Genomic DNA, 24,601 nt, shown 5'->3' with positions numbered 1-24,601 from the left:
GTAATTTCTCTACCACTGACGTAAGGCTCACCGGCCTGTAGTTCCCTGGATTATCCTTGCTACCCTCCTTAAATAATTGAACAACATTGGCTATTCTCCAGTCCTCCGGGACATCACCTGAAGACAGTGAGTAGCCAAAGTTTCCTGTCAAGGCCTCAGCAATTTCCTCTCTTGCCTCCTTCAGTATTCTGGGGTAGATCCCATCAGGCTCTGGGGACTTATCCACCGTAATATTTTTCAAGACGCCCAACACCTCGTCTTTTTGGATCTCAATGTGACCCAGGCTATTTACATACCCTTCTCCAGACTCAACCTCCACCAATTCCTTCTCTTTGGTGAATACTGATGCGGAGACATCACTGCAGCTATTTGATAAACATCCATTTCTTAAAAGGTACATCCACCTGATATATATACGCACCTTAACCCAGGCTTTTAATAACATTACTGCAACACAATAGTAAAAGAAGTGGGTCCCATAAGGGATGAAAAAGTGGGAATTATGCATGGAGGCAGGGCATGGCTGAGGTGTTAAATGAATACTTCGCATCAGTCTTTACTGAGGAACAAAATGCTATGCGACTCATGGTGAAAGAGGAGATAATAAAGAACTTGAATGATTTAGAATTGATACGGTTGTGGCATTGGATAAATGACATGTATTTAAGAGTTTATAAATACAGGACTGGATGGGATGCATCCAAGGTAACTGAGACAAGTATTCATGTCAAGAGGGTTAGAATACAAGGACAGGGATTAACTTCCAAGACTTTATAAGACTCTAGTTAGGCCCCATGTTGAGAAATGTGAGCAGTTTTGGGCCCGTATCTAAGGAAGGATGTGCTGGCCGTGGAAAGGGTTGAGAGGAGGTTCAAAAGAATGATCCATAGAATGAGGAGTTTGTCATGAGGAGAGGTTGAGGACTCTGGGTCTGTATTCATTGTAGTTTAGAAGGATGGGGGGGGGGGGAATCTTATTGAAACTTACAGGATACTGAGAGGCCTAGATAGAGTGGACGTGGAGAGGATGTTTCCATTAGAACAAAGAGCAAAACAGCACAGGAAGAGGCCCTTCAGCCCTCCAAGCCCGTACCAGTTATGATACCACCCTTGCCCAAAGCCCTCAGCACTTCCTAGTGCCGTATCCCTCTATACCCATCCTATCCACATACTTGTCAAGATGCCTTTTGAATGGCGTTAATGCATCCGCTTCCAGAACCTCCGCCGGCAGCGCGTTCTAGGCACTCACCACCCTCTTGTGTAAAAAACACCTGCCTCGCACATGTCCTCTAAACTTTGCCCCACGGCCCTTAAACCTAGTGACTGGCCCCTCCACCCTGGGAAAAAGAGTGCCTGCCCATCCATTCTATCCATGCCTCTTTTAATCTTGTAGACCTCTAACAGGTCATCCGTCAAACTCGGAAAGAAACAGTCCAAGTCTATTCGGCCTCACCATGTAGCTAACACCCTCCAGACCAGGCAACATCCTGATAAATCTTCTCTGCACCCTCTCCAAAGCCTCCACATGCTCTGGTAATGTGGCAACCAGAATTGTGCGCAATATTCCAAGTGCGGCCATACCAAGGTTCTATACAACTGGAACATGACTTGCCAGTTTATATACTCGATGCCCCGTCCAATGAAGGCAAACATTCCATATGCTTTCTTGACTATCTTGTCCACTTGTGCTCCACATTCATGATCTCTGACTTTCTGTATTCCTAAGAGTTTAGCCATTTATGGTATATTTCCCCTCATGTTAGACCTACCAAAATGCATTACCTCACATTTGTCCAGATTAAACACCATTTGCCATTTCTCTGCCCAACTCTCCAACCTATGTCATGATGTATCCCTCTAACAATCCTCAACACTATCTCCCACTCCATCAACCTTGGTGTCATCCATGAACTTACTAATCAGACCAGCTACATTTTCCTCCAAATCGTTGATGTATAATACAAACAACAGAGGCCCCAGCACCAGTTCCTGTGGAACACCACTAGTGACAACCGAGCCACGAGGAGGAAAAACTAGAACCCAAGGGCACAGCCTCAGACTGAAGGGACGATCCATTAAAACTGAGATGAGGAGGAATTTCTTCAACCAGAGGGTAGTGAATCTGTGGAACTCTTTGCCGCAGAAGGCTGTGGAGGCTGAGTGGCTTTACGACAGAGATAGATATGATTAATAAGGGGATCAGGGGTTATGGGGAGAAGGGAGGAGAATGAGGATGAGAAACATATCAGCCATGATTGAATGGCGGAGCAGATTCAATGGGCCGAATGGCCTAATTCTTCCCTTATGTCTTATGATCTAAGTGAAAGTGGAAACTGTGATGGCACTGGCCAAGATTTTTCAGTCTTCTTCAGACTTGGGGACGGTGCCAGAAAACTACAAAATTTCAAATGTTAGACCCTTTATTGGAGCGAAGATGTAGAGAGAAGCCCAGCAACTATACGCCAATCTGTTTAGCCTCAATGGTGGGAAAGCATCTATAGTAGTAGGCAAAATTAATTGTCACTTTGGCAACTGCGAGTTAATTAAAGAAAGCCAATACAGATTTGTTCTGGGCAAATCATGTTGAGCTAACCTATTGATGTTTTTTTTGGACGAGGCAATTATTTTGATGTGGTTTACATGGGCTTTCAAAAGTGCCACACAACAGACAATGTTAGATCATGGAATAAAAAGGGACAAAAGCAACATGAATATGAAATTGGCTAGTGGAACAGCAAACATCAAGTAATGGTTAATGGATGTTTTTGGTACTGCAGAAAGGTTTGCTGTGAAGTTTCCCCAGGGATTTGGTCCTCCTGATACACATTAATGACCATGGTGAACAGAACACAATTTCAGAATTTGCAAATGATGCAAAACTTGGAAGCATTGTGAACTGTGAGAAGAGTAAGTAGAACTTCAAAAGCACAGATAGATTGGTGGAATTGGCAGATAAATGGCAATTGCAATTTAATAAGTATGAAATGATTAATTTTGGTAGGACGAACGTGACGAAACAATATGAAATAAAGGGTGTGATTCTAAAAGTGTGTGCAGGATGGAACAAAGACCTGGGTGTACATGTGCATAAGTTATTGAAGGTGGCAGGACAGGTTGAGAACAGTTAATAAATCATATAGAATCCTGGGCTTTATTATCAGAGGCTTGAAGTATGAAAGCAAGGAAGTTACATGAAAACTAGAGTTTACTGGTTCAGTCTCAACTGGAATATGGAGTCCTGTTCTGGGTGCCTCATGTTACATAAGAACTAGGAGCAGGAGTAGGCCATCTGGCCCCTCGAGCCTGCGCCACCATTCAATGAGATTATGGCTGATCTTTTGTGGACTCAGCTCCACTTTCCGGCCCGAACACCATAACCTTAATCCCATTATTCTTCAAAAACTATCTATCTTTACCTTAAAAACATTTAATGAAGAAGCCTCAACTGCTTCACTGGGCAAGGAATCTCCCTATTATGTTAGGAAAGATGTGAAGATATTGGACAGCACAGACAAGAGAATGGTCTCTAGGACCATCCACCTGTCTTTTGGCACTACATCACTTCTAACAAATGACATATGCAGCCTTGGCTATCTATTTTTTTTTTTTTTAAATACATGGATGGAATCTAACTGGGGCAAGGTGTTTTGTCCCCAAGAGTTTGATTAGATTATTGAATACATCCCTCTTTTTATTTTAACTGTACTTATTCCATCGTCCAATGTCACATTTATCTCTTGTATCTCAATACCAAAATGATCCAATTATTTACCATCTCCCTATTATCCAATAGGCCTACGCCTATTCCCATCACAGCCTTCCATTTTTAATGCTGTGCCATGAAATATTTTACTATTTTGCTTTATGCTACTTTTATAATTTAATTTCATGCTTCCAAATTGTTGTTGGTTTTATCTCCTAATCTTTGTATTTTCCCTTGGCATGCACTCCTCTGCTGCCTATGTACTTATTGGATGCCCATTTCTTTAATCCTCAATTGTTCCCTTAAATATTTGGATTCGGATTGGTTTATTGTCACGTGTAAAGTATTATTCAGCGTGCAGCTCAAACAGATCATTCCGTACATGAAAATACATAACAGGGCAAACATAAACAATATAAATATATAGACAAGGGGGTGGGCAAACGTTTCCGTGCAAGGGCTACATTCAGAAATTCACAATTTTAAAGGACCGCATAGTATATTAAGTAAAATAATTAATATTTAAAATAGCCAAAATAAAAGGTTTTTAAAGAAAAAAAAGCAATTAATTTTTATTAATTAATATTTTAAAGTAGAAACTTCAGATGAAACACATGTTGTGCCGAACAATGATCACCCTACTCAAGTCAACGTATCCACCCTATACCAGTAACCCAACAGCCCCCCCCCTCATTAACCTTAAAATTAAAAAAAAATGTTTTATTTTTTAATGACTTGATCTTGGTGGGCCGCATAAAGACCTTTGGTGGGCCGCAGTTTGCCCACCCCTGATATAGACAGACATCGGGTGAAGGTGTGTGAAGAGATCAGATCAGCCCATGAGTCCATAAGAGGGTTGTTTAAGAGTCTAGTAACAGTGGTAAAGAAGCTGTTTTTGAACCTGTTAGTGCGTGTTCTCAGACTTTTGTATCTCCTGCCCGATGGAAGTTGGAAGAGTGAGTAAGCTGGAAGGGAGGGATCTTTAATTATGCTGTCCGCCTTCCCAAGGCGGTGAGAGGTGCAGACAGAGTCAATGGGTGAGAGGCGGGTTCATGTGATGGACTGGGGTGTTCACGACTCACTTCTGGTGTTGGGCCGAGCAGCTGTCACACAGGCTGCGATGCAGCCAGATAGGATGCGCTCTCTGGTGCACCTGTAAAGATTGGTAAGAGTCAATGTGCACATGCCGAATTTGCTTAGTTTCCTGAGGAAGTCGTTGTGCTTGCTTGGTCGTAGCGTCGACATGGGTGGACCAGGACAAATTTTTGATGATATGCACACCTAGGAATTTGAAGCTGTCAACCATCTCCACCTTGGCCCCGTTGATGCACAGTACTTTGCTTCCTGAAGTAAATGATCAGCTCATTTAGTTTTGCTGACATCAAGGGAGAGATTGTTGTCGTTGAGGTTCTCTGATCTTCCTCCTGTATTCTGACTCATCGTTGTTCGAGATCCGACCCACTACAGTTGTGTTGTCAGTAAACTTGTAGATGGAGTCGGAACCAAACTTTGCCATGCAGTCGTGCGTGTATAGGGAGTATAGTGGGGGGCTAAGTGCGCAGCTTTGCAGGGCCCCGGTATTAAGGACTATCGTGGAGGAGGTGTTGTTGTTTATTCTTACTGGTGGTGGTTTATAGTTCAGTAAGTCACAGATCCAGTTGCAGAGTGAGGAGCCAAGTCCGAGGTTTTGGAGCTTTGATATGTGCTTGGTTGGGATTATGGTGTTGAAGGCAGAGCGGTCATTAATAAATAGAAGTCTGATATAGAACACAGAAAAATACAGCACAGAACAGGCCCTTCGGTAGGAGCCCTTGTTGTCGAGATGCTCCAGGGATGAGTGTAGGGCCAAGGAGATGGCATCTGCTGTGGACCGGTTGTGCTGGTATGCGAATTGTAGTGGATCTAGGCATTCTGGGAGTATGGAGTTGATGTGCCTCATATGCAACCTCTCGAAGCACTTAATTACGATTGATGTGAGGCCCCCGTGCAATAGTCATGGAGGCACGCCTGGTTCTTCTTTGGCACCGGTATGATGGTGGTCTTCTTGACCTCGGAACAGAGAAGGGAGATGTATAGATGTCCGCCAACACATCTGACAGCTGCTCCGCGCAGGATCTAGGTGCACGACCAGAGACCCCGTCCGGCCCCATCGCTTTCCGAGGGTTCACTTTCAAGAAGGCCGATCTGACTTTGGAGGCTGTGATGGTGGATGTGGGTGTGTCTGGAGCTGCTGGGGTAGTCGACAGCGGTTTGATGGCTTCTTGCTCGAACCAAGTAAAAAATGCATCGAGTTCATCAGGGAGAGTTGCGCTGCTGCCAGAGATTCTGCTCGGCTTCACTTTGTAACCAGTTATGTTGTTTAAGCCTTGCCACAACCGACGAGAGTCTGTAACGCTAGTCTGTGGCTCCAGCTTGTTTTGATACTGTCTCTTGGCATCCCGGATGACTTTGCGAAGGTCGTACATGGATTTCTTGGATCAGTCAGGGTCACCTGACTTGAACGCCTCTGACCTGGCCTTCCGTCAGGCGTCAATCTCCGGATTATGCCATGGTTTCCGGTTGGGAACGTACATACTACTTTAGTAATCTTTCTTAATCTGTGGAGTCTCACTAGTGTTTAGCTTGTTCTTTGCTTTTGGCAGAATATACTTTTCTTGCATTCTGTTGAACACTGCCTTGTTCCCATCGTTTTTAGCCAATTTGTCCATGTTATTTACCCAAGTCCTTTTCTCAGCTCCTCAAATTCAGCTTTTCACCAATAACCTGGATTTCATCCTACTTACGTCCTTCTTGAACATCTTAATACATATTATAGATTTCATAGAATTTACAGTGCAGAAGGAGGCCATTCGGCCCATCGAGTCTGCACTGGCTCTTGGAAAGAGCACCCTACCCAAGGTCAACACCTCCACCCCATCCCCATAACCCAGCAACCCCACCCAACACTAAGGGCAATTTTGGACACTAAGGGCAATTTATCATGGCCAATCCACCTAACCTGCACATCTTTGGACTGTGGGAGGAATCCAGAGCACCCGGAGGAAACCCACGCAGACACGGGGAGGATGTGCAGACTCCGCACAGACAGTGACCCAAGCCGGAATCGAACATGGGACCCTGAAGCTGTGATGCGATTGTGCTATCCACAATGCTACCGTGCTGCCCCTGCATTATACTATGGTCACAACTGCTTAGATGTTCCCTTACATTTACATCTGTTCTGCTTCATACTCCATTAATAGATATAAATGAATCGACTCTGGTCGGGTGTTTTGCATATTGGGTTAGAAAGGCATCCTGTATATATTGTAGGAAGTAAATTCCTTTATCCCCTTTATCTACCTATTCTGTACAATAAATATCAGGGAAATTGAAATCTCGTGATTATTTTATGTTGTTTACTCAATTCCTTAATTGTGGCTACTCCACCTCCCTCTCTACCTTTCCAAAATTGTTATCCCCTGCAATGTTTAATTCCCACTCCTGATTTTTCTATATGTGTTTCATTGATCCCTATGTTGCCGTTTCAGCGGATGATTAACCCCCCCCCCCGGTTCCCATTTTATTACAGACACTATGTGCACTGCACTGACATTTTAATCCTTTTAATACAATTTCTTGCAACTTTGTTTACAATTATCTTTTTAACGACTGTTCTATAACTCTATTTATTGCCTTGCCATCAATGTCCTCCCTTTTATTCTCTCCTTCCCCCAGAGGCTTCTTTCCTACCCTGACACAATGTTTGGAGGAGGCTGATGAGAATAATAGTCTCAAAGGCTGCAAACAGGGTGCAAAAAGATAGTTTGTCTTTGTCACAGTTCACAGAGAGAGAAATAAAATTGGAAATGAAAGACTACATTGAAGATAGAAATGGAAAGAAAGACTTTAAGTAGTTTTTTTTAAATCCTCAATTCCCAAATTCAAAACCAGACACAACAGTTGTGGAAGTCAATTTTGGATGCAACCTCAATGACCAGGTGTCACGTTGTGGCAGCTTTAAAGGAACTTACTGCATTTTGCCCATGAAAGAAAACATCGGAGCCTAGTGGTAGATGCTATTTTTGCAAATTTAACAAAAGGTGAAGCAGCACAATTCAAATGGCAATTTGCAGACTATTTGTATTTAACTAAGATGTGGAGATGCCAGCGTTGGACTGGGGCGAGCACAGTAAGAAGTCTTACAACACCAGGTTAAAGTCCAACAGGTTTGATTCAAACACGAGCTTTCGGAGCGCAGCTCTAGTTTTCATGTAACTTCCTTGCTTTCATACTTTCACCTGAGGAAAGAGCTGTGCTCCGAAAGCTCGTGTTTGAATCAAACCTGTTGGACTTTAACCTGGTGTTGTAAGACTTCGTACTGTATTTAACTAAGCATTTGTTCTTCCTTATTAATAGGACAGCAAATAACTCGGTGATTAAAAATGTATTTTAATTAAAAGAACAATATTATAATTGTTATTTACAATGTGTACATTGGATTAGGGTAACCTTTTAACAGCAAAAGGAAAACTGATGAATTGCATAAATTGTTAGACGATAATTAGTGATTACGTACCCTATTATTGTGAACACCGTCATTAGTCACATTCTCTACTCCATCCCAGTCCTTATCCCCACCAAAGAGGATCTTATCTGGATCAACGGATTTCAACAGCTGTGGGAAAAGTAAAGAATAATAATTGTTAGAGTCAAAGTTGCAAGGGAGGTGGGTAGAGGGGGTGATGATCGTGTTTTTTGGGTTAGGGCCTGCAGGTGAGAGTCGCCATGCCAGCAGGAAATGCTAGTGAACGGAAATGAAGTGGGTCCGGGGTGGTGGTGGTGGTGCGGTGGGTGGCCTGTCTAGAAGGTGCGGGGAGAGGTGACATGGCAATTATGGAGAGCGAGTTTAGTCATGGATGGGAGGGGGCAGCCAACTTGGGTGGGTGGAACCCAAGGGTGATGATCATGGAGTCTAGGGGGGGGGGGGGGAGGCGGAAGCCTCCGGTGAGAATAGTGGCTAAATGGGCCATTATGCGGCCGCAGGTGTTCGCGCAGTTGAAAGGTTTGTGGGGGGGGGGGGGGGGGTCACCATACTGATGAATAAGAAAGCAAGATTTACGGGGGAGTTAGGGAGGTTTGTAATAGCGAGTGGAGATCTAGTGCGGACTCCAGTGATATTGGTAAACGTGTATGCACCTAATTGGGATGATGCCGGATTCATGAATAGGCTATTAGGGGCGATCATGGATTTAATAATGGTTATGTGTGATTGGAGAGGGGGGCATTTAATTGTGCATTGGAGTTGCTGGTGGACAGGTTGAACAGTAGGTTGATGGGGAGGTTGGAACTGCCACGAGCGATGGGAGGGTTTGAGAGGATGGGGATGGTGGATCCGTTGGAGGTTTGGGAGCCGCGAGAGAGGGAGTACTCCTTCTCGCATGTGTATAGAGTATATTCACGGATTGACATTTTTGTGGTGAGCTGGACGGCGCTGATGGGGGCAGAAGGTGCTGGAATAGTGATTTCAGACCAAGCCTCGCATTATCTGGATGTGAGACTTCGTTTGGGTCAGGCACAGAGGTGTCATTGCATGCCAATGACCTGTTCCTGATGCACCCATTAGAAAGCATGGCAGAATCATGGGCTTACTGGAGAGGTTTGGGGCCCTTTCCGGCTATAAATTGAATGTAGGGAAAAGAGAGGTGTTCCTGGTGAATGCAGCGGGGTGGGGGCGAATCTGGGGGCTGTCATTTAAGGTGGTAAGGGAGCGATTCTGGTACCTGGGGATTCAGGTAAAGGACGAGTCGGCCACGATGCATAGGTGAAATTTTTTTTCCTGAAATCTTTATATTGATATTTTCAAAATTTATAAAGTTATGCACATTGTTGGCAGTGTTTATTTACTATAGAACATACAGTGCAGGAGGCCGCCATTCGGCAGCCCATCGAGTCTGCACCGATCCACTTAAGCTCTCACATCCACCCTATCCCCGTAACCCAATAACCCCTCCTAACATTTTGGACATACGGGTAATTTAGCATGGCCAATCCACCTAACCTGCACATCTTTGGACTGTGGGAGGAAACCGGAGCACCCGGAGGAAACCCACACAGACTCGGGGAGAATGTGCAGACTCCGCACAGACAGTGAAACAGCGGGGAATCGAACCTGGGATCCTGGCGCTGTGAAGCCACAGTGCTAGTCAATTGTGCTACTGTTCTGAATAGTATACAGAAAGGTTTGTCTTGTCCTTCCCTCAATCTATCGTATTTACATTCTGCCGCCCTCTGGCTCGGCATGTGGTCCCTCCTGCCCCCCCTTTCTGTCCCCCCCCCCTTTCTTTTCTTCCCCCGTCAACTTGTGTTTCTTTCTCCCTCCCACATTGTTCCCTTTTGTGTCTCTCCAGCCTTTTGTCCTCTTCCACCCCCACTCCCCCCAGGTTCCACGTTCCTATGGTTCCCCCAGTCTTTATTTTTCTTTTTCTACTCCCTTTTCTTTCTATCTTTCCCGTTTCCTCATCTTACTCATTGTCGCTGGCCTCGAACAGGTTCCGGAACAGGTCGACGAACTGCCCCCATGCATTTAAGAAGCCTTTTCCCGGCCGTCGGATGTCATACTTAATCTTTTCCAGGTGGAGAAATTCTGTCAGTTCAGCAAGCCAGTCTGCAGCTGTGGGTGATGCTGCTGATCGCCAGCCGAGCAGGATTCTTCAGCGTGTGACAGGGAAGTGAAAGCGAGGGTGTCGGCCCTCTTCCCAATGTGCAGCTCTGGTTGCTCCGATGCCCCGAAGGTTGCCACAATTGGGCATGGCTTCACCCTCACAACCTTGGACATTGCCTCAGAGAAGGCTGTCCAGAACCCTGCAAGTTTGAGACAAGCCCAGAACATGCGAGTGTGGTTGGCTGGTCCCCTCTGGCACTACTCACATTTGTCCTCCACCTCGGGAAGAACCTGCTCATTCAGGTTCTGGTCAGGTGTGCTCTGTGCACCACTTTGAGCTGCATGAGGCTGAACCTTGCGCAGCAGGAGGTAGAGTTGGCCCTGTTCAGTGCCTCTCTCCAGAGTCCCCACCCCACTTCTGTCCCCAGTTCATCCTCCCATTTCCGTCTGGTCTCGTCCAGTGGTGTTTGGGCTCTGTCCAGCAGCTGTCCATACAATTCCCATATAGTCCCCCTTCTTTACTGCCGTGCATCAGGCCCTCTAATAGTGTAGTTTCTGGGGCCCCGTGGTACCCTACTGTCTCTTTGCGGAGGAAATTTTTTATTTGCAGGTGCCCCACTCCTCCGTCAGTTTGTCCTAGTCTGTGTCCTACGTATAAGTTCCTAACTGTCAGTGTGCCTCCTATCCATCTGCATTTCCTGAAGGTAGTGTCTAGCATGGCTGGGGGGGAATTTGTGATTGCCGTAGATGGGAGCCATGGGGATATCGTAGTCAGCCCGAAGTGCTGTCAATTGGGCTCACGTTTTCAGTATGGCCATTACCATTGGGCTTGATATATATTTTGCCGAAGGGGATGGGACTGCTGCTGTAGCCAAAGCCCAGAGGGTCATCCCCTTGCAGGAGTCTTTTTTCATCCACACCCACTTTGAATTGGGTTTGTTTACCCATCCCCTCACTCGTTCCGCTATTGCTGCCCAGTGGTAGTACTGCAGGTTTGGTAATGCCACCTTTGATTTTCCTGCTTTGCAGTGTTGGTTTGGGAATTCTCGGGTTCTCACTCCCCACACAAAACGCCGTGATTAAACTGTATATGTTTTGGAAAAAGGCCTTGGGGATGAAGACCAGTTTGGATCTAAACAGGAAGAGGAACCGCGGCAGCATGTTCATCTTGATCACCTGCACTCGCCCCACCAGGGAGAGTGGGAGTGGGCCCCACCTCTGTAGGTCGTTTTTGACTTCCTCTATCAGGCTGGTCAGGTTCCACTTGTGGATCTGCATCCAGTCTCTGGCTATTTGGACCTCCAGGTATCAGAATCTGTTCCGGGATGTTTTAAATGGGACATGCCTCCAGCTCTGCCCATCCCCCGTTTAGGAACACTGTGAACACCTCGCTTCTGCCCAGGTTAAGTTTGTAACCCGAGAAGGTTCCAAACTCTTTCAGGATCTGCCTTCAATCCTGCGGCTTCAAGACATACAGGTCATCCGCATAGAGTGAGACTGCTCTCGGTTTCCTCTCGAGATGACCTTCCAGCTTTTTGCGTCCCGCAGGGCTATCGCCAGGGGTTCTATTGCTAGTGCGAACAAGAGCGGGGACAAGAGGCATCCTTGCCTCGTGTCTCTTTGTAGCTGGAAGTATTCAGAGCAGGTGATGTTGGTTCGAACGCTCGCCTTGGGAGCATTGTACAGGAGTCTCACCCAGACGGTGAATCCTGCTCCTATCCCAAACCGTTCCAGTAGCTCAAGGAACTCTGTCGAAGGTATTTTCTGCATCCAGAGAGAGGATTACCTCTGGTGTTCTCTCCCTAGGGGGTGTCATTATTACATCCAATAGCCACCTGATGTTCGCAGTGAATTGCCTACCCTTGACAAAGCCTGTTTGGTCCTCTGCGACCTGCTCTGGTAACCAGCTTTCGGTCAAGACCATTGCGAATATTTTCGCATTTACATTCAGCAGTGAAATGGGTCTATATGATCCGCGCTCCATAGAACATAGAACAGTACAGCACAGAACAGGCCCTTCGGCCCTCAATGTTGTGCCGAGCCTTGATCACCCCACTCAAACCCACGTATCCACCCTATACCCGTAACCCAACAACACCCCCCCCCTTAACCTTACTTTTATTAGGACACTACGGGCAATTTAGCATGGCCAATCCACCTAACCCGCACATCTTCGGACTGTGGGAGGAAACCGGAGCACCCGGAGGAAACCCACGCACACAGGGGGAGGACGTGCAGACTCCACACAGACAGTGACCCAGCCGGGAATCGAACCTGGGACCCTGGAGCTGTGAAGCATTTATGCTAACCACCATGCTACCCTGCTGCCCTCCATCTGCCCTGCTGCTGCTCCATCGGGTCTTTATCCTTTTTGGGCATCAGTGTGGCCTGCACTAGCTTAGGAGGCAAAGTGGCCCTTGCCCGTGAACTTTCAAACATGTGCCTTAGCTCTGGGGCCAAGGCTGGCACAAATGTTTTAAAGAAGTCCGCTGGGAATCCGTTGGGTCCCGGTGCCTACCCGCCTGCATGGAGCTGATGCTCTCCATGATTTCTCCCAGATCTATTGGTACTTGCAGCCCCCGCCATCGGTCTCCCCCCACGACTGGGAACTATTCCATCCCCGCGTCCCCGTCGGGGCGCTCATAGGTGTACAGTCCTCGATAGGTCTCGAATGCCCGATTGACCCCTTTTGATTCTGCTATCAGTCTGCCTCCACTGTTCTTTCGGTCAAGACCATTGCCTGCGCTATTTCCCTTGTGGCTGTCTGCTTTCTCAGTGCTCATAAAAGGTCCCCTGTGTCTGGCAGAGTTGGTGCACTTAGTCCATTTGCAGATTTTTTCTTACCCAAACAGCTTTATGGTCGGGGCCTCGGAGTACTTTGTCGACCTCCAGAGTGGAGTGAACCAGCTGCTGCCTGGCCGCGCTCTCTTCCCTACCTCTGCATGCCTTGTAGGCTATGATCTCTCTTCTAATCACAAACTTCAGTGCCTCCCAGAACGTGGAGGGTAAGACCTCCCCATTTGGTTGTTATTAACGTAATCGCCTATGGCTCGCAATGTTTATTGGCAGAAGGTCTTGTCGGCCAGGTGGTCCGTGCCCAGTCTCCATGTGGGGGGGGGGCTCCAACCTCACATTCATGGGATGTGGAGCGTGGTCGGAGATGACAATTGCAGAATATTCCGCTCCTATGATTCACAGGAAGCACGTATTTTGCTGGCTTTTAAAGCAGACCAAGGCAGGCCAGCAGCACAGTTCAATTCCCGTACCAGCCTCCCCATACAGCACCGGAATGTGGAGACTAGAGACTTTTCACAGTAACTTCATTTGAAGCCTACTTGTGACAATAAGCTATTTTCATTCCATTCCATTTCATTCATTTCTCTACTGCAAAGACGTTGATGCGGGTGTACACCTTGTGCACCTGAGAAAAGAACGAGAACTCCTTTTCCCCTCGGGTGTAGGAACCTCCATGAATTGTCTACAGCTCCCATCTGCTCCATGAATATTCCCAACTCCCGAGCCATGCCTGTCTTTCTCCCAGTTCTGGGGTTAGATTATCCATCAGCAATCAAAGTTCCCATAATCAGTCGGTGTGTGTCGATGTTGGAGATTTCCACCATGATCTTTTTAATAGATTTTTTTGTCTTCCCAGTGGGGCATACACATTCACCAGTACGACTGGTGCCCCTGCCAGGACACCGATGACCATAACATACCGTCCCCCTTGGTCTGTAACCGTCTTGGTCTCCATAAACCTCGTCCTCTTGCTGATCAGTATGGCTACTCCCCTAGCCCTCGTCCCGTAGCATGAATGGTCGTCTGTCCCACCCAAATATTCCTTACCAGCAGTCGGTCCTTCTCCCTCAGGTGCGTCTCCAGTAGGTAAATTATGTCAGCCTTCAGGCTTCTTAGGTGGGCGAAGATTCTGGATCTTTTCACTGGGCCGTTGAGTCCCCTTACATTCCAGGTAACAATGCTGGTGGGGGGTTGCTGACCCCCCCCCCCCCCAAAAAGGGGGCACCCAACATGGCCGCCAACTATGTGTATGCCACATGGGTGCGCCCCTGCACTCCGGAGACTCCCTTTGCCCAGGGGTCCTCCCGAGTGGTTGCTTGCAACGCCATCTTGGTTCCGTGCCCTGCTCCATGCCTGCCAAGGCATGTGACTGTCTTGTTGCATATCCATACCACCCCCCCCCCCCCCCAGCCAAGTGTTCCCTCTCCCCAGAGATGTGTGCCGCAGCCTCCCTTATGTCTGCCGTCCCGTGCTAGCCCTCCTTGCTAGTGCGGTGGCTCCCCTCCCAGTGCTGATCTAGCCCTGGCCCTGTTTTATCTACTCATCTCCACCCCCGTCTACTTACTTCCCCTATTCTTGCTCCCCTTTCCCCGTTTCCCCTCTTCAAAACAGAGAAGAGACGAACACGAAAACGAGGCAGCATAGTCCCAGGCAAAAACATAGTCCATATGATAGTTTGTTGTCGGTTCGTCCTCCACTCTCATTCCCTTTCTTCCTCTGTCCCTGCCTCACGCTGCCGCCGCGGCTCGCCCTCCAGGTTGTTCGTTTTTAACGAACTCATCGGCCTCCGTCGGGGTGCCAAAGTAATGTTCTTCCCCCTGGTATGTCACCCAGAGTCTGGCTGGGAATACATGCCAAATCGCACTCCTTTTTTGTAGAGGGCCAATTTCGCGCTTTTGAATTCAGACCTCTTTTTTGCCAGGTCTGCCCCAATGTCCTGGTACACCCTGATTCTGTGCTTTTCCCTCGACTTGCATAGGTGAAATTTGACAGGGTTGGTGGAGGTTAAGGGGGACCGTAAAAAGATGGGACATTGGCAGGGAGGCTGCGTGGTGAAGCTTAACATACTGCAAGATTTCGGTTTGTGGTTCAGTCTCTCCCGATTTTCCTCCCACAGCCTTTTTATCGGAAAGCGGATGCGTTAATCTCAGAATGCAGATGCGTTAATCTCAGAATGGGCTGGGAAGATACCGAGGGTGAAGAGGGCTATGTTGCAAAGGCAGAGGTGAGAAGGTGGGATAGTACTCCTGAATTTGCTGCATTACTGTTCGGCAGCGAATGTAGAAAAGGGGAGACGATGGTGAGAGGGAGCAGCTTGGGTCAAGTTAGAGGATTCGGGTGTGCGGGACTTTGCACACAGGGAGCTGCCTTTGTTCCCTCAGGTGCTGGAGTATATGGAGAAAATGGTGCACCCGGAGAGAGAGAGCGAGAGCGAGAGCGCGAGAGCGAGAGCGCGAGAGAGAGAGCGCGAGAGAGAGAGCGCGAGAGAGAGAGCGAGAGAGAGAGAGCGCGTGTGTGTGTGTGTGTGTGTGTGTGTGTGTGTGTGTGTGTGTGTGTGTGGAAGAGGAGAAGAGTAGTCAGGTTCACAATCACAGCGAGTACAGCAGAGAAACAATTGCAAAATAATTACAGATTGGAATGTGATGAAGGAGCAGCGCTCCAAAAGCTTGTGCTTACCAATAAACCTGTTGGACTTTAACCTAGTGTTGTGAGACTTCTTACTATGCCCACAATAGGGTAGATAGAAAGACTTGTACCGCCTAGCTGAGGGATCAATTACCAGGATTTAAGGTGATTGGTAGAAGGATTAGAGGGGACACGAATAAAGAAGAATGCAGGAACAGACTCTTTGGCCCTCCAAGCCTGCACCGGCCACGATACCAACCTTTTCCAATTCTTGTGCCATATCCCTCTAGACCCATCCTATCCATGTGTTTGTCAAGATGCCTTCTGAACACCGTTAATGTATCTGCTTCCACAACCTCCCCTGGCAACGCGTTCCAGGCACTCGCACATCTCGTCTAAACTTTGCCTCACGGACCTTAAACCTATGCCCCCTGATGACTGACCGCTCCACCCTGGGAAAGAGTGCCGGTCCATCCACTCTATCCGTGCCCCATAATCTTGTAGACCTCTTACCAGGTCACCCCTCAACCTCCGTCTTTCTAATGTAAACAGTCCAAGTCTATTCAGCCTCTCCAAATAGCCAACACCCTCCAGACAGGGCAACATTCTGTTCTGGTATACGTCCTCTGCACTCTCTCCAAAGCCTCCACATCCTTCAGGTAGTGTGGTGACCAGAATTGTGTGCAATATTCCAAGTGTGGCCTTACCAAGGTTCTATACAACTGGAGCATGACTTGCCAGCTTTTATGCTCGATGCCCCGTCCAATGAAGGCAAGCATTACATATGCTTTCTCGAATACCTTGTCCACTTGTGTTGCCACCTTCAAAGATCTGTGGACATGCACGCCCAGATCTCTCTGACTATTGATATTCCTAAGAGGTTAGCCATTTACGATATATTTCCCTCTATGTCAGACCTACCAAAATGCACCTCATATTTGTCCGGATTAAACTCCATTTCCCATTTTTATGCCCAAGTCTCCAACCTATCTGTGTCCTGCTGTATCTTCTAACAGTCCTCAACACTATCTGCCACTTCACCAACCTTGGTGCCATCTGCGAACTCACAAATCAGACCAGCTACATTTTTCTCCAAATCGTTTATGTACACTATAAACAACAGAGGCCCAGCACAGATACCTGTGGAACATCACTAGTCACAACCTTCCATTCAGGTTGCCTTGTGACCTAGCCAGTTCTGTATCCATCTTACCACCTCATCTCTGATCCCGTGTGACTTCACCTTTAGTACCAGTCTGCCATGAGGAACCTTTACTGAAGTCTATGTAAACAACATCCAACACCCTCCCCATATCAATCATCTTTGTCACTTCCTCAAAAAACTAGATCAAGTTAGTGAGGCACGACGTCCACTTCACAAAACCATGTTGTCTATTGCTTATGAGTCTATTTGTTTCCAAATTGGTATAAATCCTGTCCCTGAGAATTCCCACCAATAATTTACCTACTACCGATGAGAGGCTCACCGGCCTACAGTTTGCAGGATATCCCTGCTACCTTTCTTAACAGCGGTACCACATTCGCTATTCTCCAGTCCTCTGGGATCTCACCTGTAGCCAATGAGGATACAAAGATGCCAATGGCAAAGCAATTTCCTCCTTTGCTTCCTTCAGTATTCTGGGGTAAATCCCATCCGGCCCAGGAGACGTATCAACCTTAATATCCTTTAAAAGACCCAATACCTCCTCCTTTCCAATGTTAACATGACCCAGACTGTCCACACACCCTACCCAGGAATCATCTTCCACAAAGTCCCTTTCTTTAGTGAACACTGATGCAAAGTACTCATTTAGTACCTTGCCCATTTCCTCTGCTCAACACTGATTCCCACCACTGTCCTCAAGTGGTCCAATCCTTTCCCTGGCCACCCTCTTGCTTTTTACAAATTAATAAGAAGCTTTGGGATTCACCTTAATCTTACTTGCCAAGGACTTTTCATGACCCTCTTCTAGCCTTCCTAATTTTCTGCTTCAGTACCTTCCTACTTTCTTTATATTCCTCAAGGGTTGACTGTCCCCACCCTTCTAGACCATTCTTTTTGACGAGATTCACAATATCCCCCATTATCCAAGGTTCCCTTAACTTCCCACCTTTGTTCTCTCAGGAACGTGACTTTCCTGAATCCTAATCAACTGTTGCTTGAAAGACTCCCACATGTCCGATGTTGATTTACTATCATTTAAGGAAAACCTTTTTCACTCAAGAGGGTTGTGGTCATCTGGAATCACTGCCTAAGTTCGTAGCTGAGGCAGAAACACTCAACACATTTAAAAGGTGCCTGGATGTGCTTAAGTGCTGCCATATTAATACTCAGGCTACTAGTGTATGTCAAAGGCGAGGCATCCTATGGCGAGTAACTCACCCCCTGACCCCACAAAGCCTGTACATGATCTAGAAGGCACAAGCCAGGAATGTAATGGAATACTCTCCACTTGCATGGATGAGCATAGCTCCAAAACCACTCAAAGAGGCTTAACATCATCCCGGGCAAAGCGGCCCGCTTGATTGCTGCCAGCCCGCCACCCCTAAACAAGTAGGGCGGCACGTGGCATTGCTGCCTACGGCGCTGAGAACCCGGTTTTGAATCCGACCCTGGGTCACTGTCTCCCCGGGTCTGCGTGGGTTTCACCCCCACAACCTAAAGATGTGCAGGGTAGATGGATTGGCCATGTTAAATTGGCCCTTATTGGAAAAAAATAATTGGGTACTCTAAATTTATGGGGCTGGTTTAGCACAGGGCTAAATCGCTGGCTTTGAAAGCATATCAAGGCAGGCCAGCAGCACGGTTCATTTCCCGTACCAGCTTCCCCGAACAGGCGGCGGAATGTGGCGACTAGGGGCTTTTCACACTAACTTCATTTGAAGCCTACTTGTGACAATAAGCGATTTTCATTTTTCATTTCATTTCACTTTCAATCCCTCCAGCATCGACGAACAATGGCAGCCGTATGTACTATCTACAAGATGCACTTCAGGGGTTTGCCAAGATTCCTTACACAGCATCTTCCAAACCCATGACCATTACGACCCAGAAGGACAAGAGCAGCAGATATCTGGGAACCACACCATCTGACGGTTACCCTTCAAGTCACTCACCACCCCAACTTGGAAATCTATTGCCGTTCCTTCAATGTCGTTGGGTCAAAATCCAGGAACTCTCTCCCTTACAGCACTGTGGCTGTATCTACATCTCAGGGATTGCAGCAGTTCAAGGCGGCAACTAACCACTAACTTCTGACAGGCAACTAGGGATGGGTAATAAATGCTGGTCTAACCAGCAAAGCCCACATCCTGGAAAAGAACTTTTAAAACCTGCAAGACTATGAACCAGGTGCTAGAAACTAGGATTAAAACAAGCGACTAAGTTCGTTTTCTCTCTCTTTTTTGGCCAGTGCAGACATGATCGGCTGAGTGGCCTCTTTCGGCACTGTAACACTCCCATGGTTCTCTGATACACACAAGGCTTGGCTCAGCTGCTTCAAAAGGTTTAAAGCGCATTGTGTTGGTGAGAATGGAGTCACTTATAGGCAGACCAGGTAATAAACTACTTGGATTCCACAATAATTCAACAATTTCATGGTCATTTTTACTCGTGCCAACTTAGTTATAAGTTTGTTTTTTCAAACTGGTGTGCAACTGACAGTTCACAATTTTGCTACAGTAGCCCAATGTATCAGTGCACATCTGAAATACAAAGGTTTCCTTGCTCACAGGCCCAATTTGCAGTAACAAGCTTCCTTTAAATGCATACACTTGCAATCTTCTTTTCATAAGTTATGATTAGAGATTCTTACCTTAATCTGATCCATCAACCAAACCAATGCACCAAGAATCAGTGGCCAAGTGTGTGGGGCTCCGACTGTATACATTGAGCTTTTTGACAATGGAAAGGGATACCTTAAACAAATAACAAAATCAGTCACCAATGATAGAGATATAAACTTAATTTCATTGACATTATCTTCTGCACACAGTGTAATATTGTTCTGCCAAATGTATAGCAACTAAAGTAGGCATATGAAACATCAGATCACTGAACTGCTTCACTGTTCCTGGCTATTGTTCTGTAAACATTATCTAATCTCAACTCACGAAAGTCTTATTAACTGTAGATTGGCATCTGTAATGGAGGGAAATTCAAGAGGAATGCAGAGAATGGTTATTCACTGAATGTATGGCTATTATTTTATTCCAGTTTGGCCTGCAATACAGATCCCGGGGGGACGCCAAGTCACATCCTTCAGCAATAGCAAAGCCAACATTTAGTGCTCTTCTTGCCAGTGAAGGAGTAGTGATGAGCCATATTATTGAGCTGCTGCAGTCAGTGTGATGTTGGGATATCTAGTATTGTTAGGGCTCTTTCTCCTAATCAATAAGCTGCCTCCAACTCCACATCACACTCTCAGACAGTTCATTCTAGATCCTAACCAGAGGCTGCATAAAAATATTTTCATTATGTTGCTCATCACCTTAAATCTGTGCCTCTGGTTATCAACCTTTACATAAATCCATCTACTGTCTACCCCCTTTACGGCGTAGAGCACCTCTACCAAATTTCCTCTCAAACTTTCTTTCCTCCAAGAAGAGCTGCCGCTTCTTCAATCTATCAATCTTCAAAATATGCAAGGAGATTACAGATAAGTGTTGGAAAAATAGGGTGGTAATTGTAGGGGATTTTAACTTTCCCAACATTAACTGGGACAGCCATAGCACTAGTGGTTTGGATGGAGAGCAATCTGTCGAGTGTATTCAGGAAGAATTGCTCATTCAATATGTGGATGACCCAACTAGAGAGGGGGCACAACTTGACCTCCTCTTGGGGAATAAGGAAGGGAAGCTGACGGAAGAGTTAGTGACGGATCACTTTGGGACCAGTGACCGTAATTCCATTAGTTTTAAGATAGCTATGGAGAATGATAGGTCTGGCCCCAAAGTTAAAATTCTAAATTGGGGCAAGGCCAATTTCGATGGTATTAGGCAGGAACTTTCAAAAGTTGATTGGGGGAGCCTGTTCACAGGCAAGGAGACAGCTGGTAAGTGAGAGTCTTTCAAAAGTGTGTTAACTAGGGTTCAGGGTGAGCACATTCCTCTTAAGAGTGAAGGGTAAGGCTGGTAGAAGTGGTGAACCCTGGATGACTCAGGATATTGAGGCCATGGTCAAAAGGAAGGAGGCATATGACATGCACAGGCAGCTGGGATCAAGTGGATTCCCTTGAAGAAAATAGGGCTCGTCAGAGTAGAGTTGAGAGAGAAGTCAGAAGGAAAAAAAAGGGGGGCATGAGAATGCCTTGACAGATAAGGCAAAGGAAAATCCAGAGAGCTTTTACAGACAAATTAAGGGTAAAAGGGTGACTAGGGAGAGGGTAGGGCCTCTTAAGGATAAAGAGGGTCATCTATGTGCGGATCCACAAGGATGGGAGAGGTCCTAAATGAATATTTCTAGTCAGTATTTACTGTTGAGAAAGGCACGAATGTTAGGGAAATAAAACTGAAGTCTTGAGGACTGTACATATTACAGAGAAGGTGGTTATGGAGGTATTAAAGCACATCAGGATAGACAAACCCCCGGCAGCTGATGAAATGAATCCCAGGCCATTGTGGGAGGCTAGGGAGGAAATTGCCAGTCCCCGGCAAAGATATTTAAATCATCGACAGCCACTGGGGCAGTGCCTGAAGATTGGAGGGTAGCAATATGTTTTGCCCTTGTTTAAGAAGGGCTGTAGGGATAAGCTTGGGAACTACCGACTGGTGAGTCTTACTTCTGTAGTGGGCAAGTTGTTAGAAAGTATTCTGAGGGTCAGAGTCTACAGACATTTAGACAGGCAAGGGCTAATTAAGGAATGTCAGCATGGCTTTGTAAGGGGAAAGTCATCTGTCTCACAAATTTGATTGAGTTTTTTGAAGGGGTAACCAAGAAGGTAGGCGAGGGCAGTGCAGTCGACGGTGTCTACGCGGACTTCAGCAAGGCCTTTGACAAGGTACCGCGTGGTAGGTTGTTGTAAAAGTTTAAATCTCACTGAATCTAGGGCGAGGTAGCCAATTGGATACAAAATTGGCTTGATGACAGAAGCCAAAGTGTGGTTGTGGAGGGTTGCTTTTCAAACTGGAGGCTTGTGACCAGGTGTGTCTCAGGGATCGGTGCTGGGTCCACTGTTGTTTGTGATATATACAAATGATTTGGATGAGAATGTAGGAAGCATGGTTAGCAAGTTTGCAGATGACATCAAGATTGGTGGCATAGTGGATAGTGAAGAAGGTTATATAAGATTGCAACAGGATCTTGATCAATTGGGCTAGTGGGCTGAGGAATGGCAGATGGAGTTTAATTTGGATAAATGTAAGGTGATGCATTTTGGTAGATCAAATCAGGGCAGGCCCTATTCAGTTAATGGTAGGGAGTTGGGGAGAGTTACAGAACAAAAAGGTCTAGGGATACAGGTTCATAGCTTCTTGAAGGTGGAGTGGCAGGTGGACAGGGTGGTTAAGAAGGCATTCAGCATACTCGGTTTTATTGGTCAGAATATTGAATCCAGGAGTTGGGACTTCTTGTTGAAGTTGCACAAGGCATTGGTAAGACCACACATGAAATATGGTGTTCAGTTCTGGTCACCCTATTATAGGAAGGATATTGTTAAAATGGAAAGAGTTCAGAAGAGATTTACAAAGATGCTACCAAGACTTGATGGTCTGAGTTATGAGGAGAGGCTGGGACTTTTTTTTCCACGGATCGTAGGAGGCTTAGGGGTGAATTTATAGAGGTCTATAAAATAATGAGGAGCATCGATAAGGTAGACAGTCGATATCAATTCCCAAAAGTAGAGAAATCTAGCACTAGAGGGCATAGGTTTAAGGTGATGAGGAGAGAGATACAAAAGAGACCAGAGGGGGAATTTCTTCACACAGGGGGCGGTGAGCATCTGGAATGGGCTGCCAGAGGCAGGTACAATATTGTCCTTTACAAAGCAGTTAGACAGTTACATGGGCAGGGTGGGTATAGAGGGATATGGGCCAAATGCAGGCAAGTGGGACTAGCTTAGTGATAGAAACTGGGTGGCATGGATCAGCTAGGCCTGTTTCCATGCTGTAAACATCAATGTCTCTATCAGAGTAATTCATATCCCACATTCTTCAATCTTTTCTGTACCATCTCTTAAGCCTTCACATCATTCCTAATGTGCAGAATTAGTCAATACTCCAATGTAGGCTCAACCAGTGTTTTAAAGTTCACCATGTCTGTGTTTTGCCTCTATAAACCCAGGATTCCAAATGTCTTTCAGCACTTTGGCAACTTGCCCTGCCACCTTCAATGGTGCGTGTGCATATAATCTCCCAGGTCCCTCTGATGCCAAATCCTCAACAATTGCACCATTTTATATTGGTAATCCTCATTCTTCTTTCCAAAATATATCACTTCACATCTCCCCACACTAAATCCCATTTGCTTCTTTCTCAGCCATTTCACCAGCCTATCTATGCCCTCTTGAAATCTATTACTCTCCTTTACTTTGCCCAAGTTATGGCTCATCTCCAAATTTTGAAATTATACTCTGTGCACTCAAGTGTAGGTCATGTAGTGATATGCATCACTGTATATACACAAGGGGTTAATGTAAATACACTATAACTAAGTAACCACTAGAGGAGCACCATATGGACAAACAGGAAGTTAAGACACTCTTCACAGGAACGGCAGCTGGTGAGCAGGACACAGACAGGCAGCTCAGAAGTAACATAGTGTAAACGCTGGAGAGAACACAAACTCATACAAATAACGCATCTACTTAAACTGCAAGATTACGAGCTTTATTCAGACACAAGGAATAATACATGGTACCAGGATACTTCAGAATGCTTACTAGAAAGGTTACACAAGATGCAGACAAAGCAAGATCGAAAACAGAAGAAAACCTGTACTTGGGGAGACTTCACAGTCAATGAAACTCGTTGGAACTCCACCGCAGCTGGAAACAACCAGTATTCCAAGTTATAGATGGAAAATCTTTAAACAAACGTTCAAACTATGTATCGTAGCTAACAAGTTAAGCACGGCCTCAGAATAAATGAAATAGCGCTTCTACTAGCAGGACATGAAGCTAGAGAAATGTATAACTGGTTTAATTACTTGAAAGGTGAAGACTACACCGAATTAGAAGTAATACAGTTAAAAAAATTTGAAGATCACTGTAACACCAGTAACAATGCTTTTTCAAGACATTCAATGCTCGGAGACCAAATTTCACAGGGAATGAGTGATGTAAAATACAAACAACGATTATCAGAACAGAAAGGTTTAATGCTGGAAATCGCGATTGAAAAGTGCAGATCACAAGAAAATAAATTAACATAAGTTTTTAACAAGACGGCATCAAAGTTCTTTTCCACGGGTCTAAAGAAATTAAAATGTGTCTGAGCACATTTTAAACTGCTCGGGGAACAAAAGATGCAAATCTGAGTCTGCGCATGCGCAGGAAACTGAAGCCGCGCATGCGCAGTTATAAACAGCCGTTTTGGAAGCAGATTGTTCTGCACATGCGCAATTGAAATAATGTTTTGCCGCAGGTCGTTCTTGCGCAATCCCTGCATGCGCAGCCAAAAGATTGAACACCATTCGCCAACGGATCTGCGCATGCGCATTTGGACAAAGAGCGCACAGTTCGAAGAGGGATCTGTGCATGCGCAGTTTATGGAAAAGCGCACAGTGAAGAAAAATTGATTCGCACATGCGCAATCGATTCCTACGCTTTACGTCACAAGGTCAGATGACGGCCACTTAAAGCAACACTGATGAAAATTAAAAGTAAGAGTTTTAAAAGG

General features: G+C 46.1%; 1 protein-coding gene across 3 annotated transcripts in view; it reads right to left on the bottom strand.

The window, feature by feature from the left end:
• The window catches only part of ndc80 (NDC80 kinetochore complex component), a 149,862-nt gene that overhangs the window by 83,008 nt on the left and 42,253 nt on the right, over positions 1–24,601 (bottom strand). For all 3 annotated transcript variants that reach the window (XM_038776776.1, XM_038776774.1, XM_038776775.1), the window contains exons 6-7: positions 19,582–19,684; positions 8,261–8,359 (exon numbers count right to left, since the gene is read on the bottom strand). In XM_038776776.1, coding sequence (XP_038632704.1) covers positions 8,261–8,359; positions 19,582–19,684 — 202 coding nt within the window. The remainder of the gene's footprint in view (positions 1–8,260; positions 8,360–19,581; positions 19,685–24,601) is intronic.

The sequence above is a fragment of the Scyliorhinus canicula genome, chromosome 18 (genome assembly GCF_902713615.1).
Source record: "Scyliorhinus canicula chromosome 18, sScyCan1.1, whole genome shotgun sequence".
NCBI classification, from domain to species: domain Eukaryota; kingdom Metazoa; phylum Chordata; class Chondrichthyes; order Carcharhiniformes; family Scyliorhinidae; genus Scyliorhinus; species Scyliorhinus canicula.
This window is presented reverse-complemented; position numbering and strand designations above follow the sequence as displayed.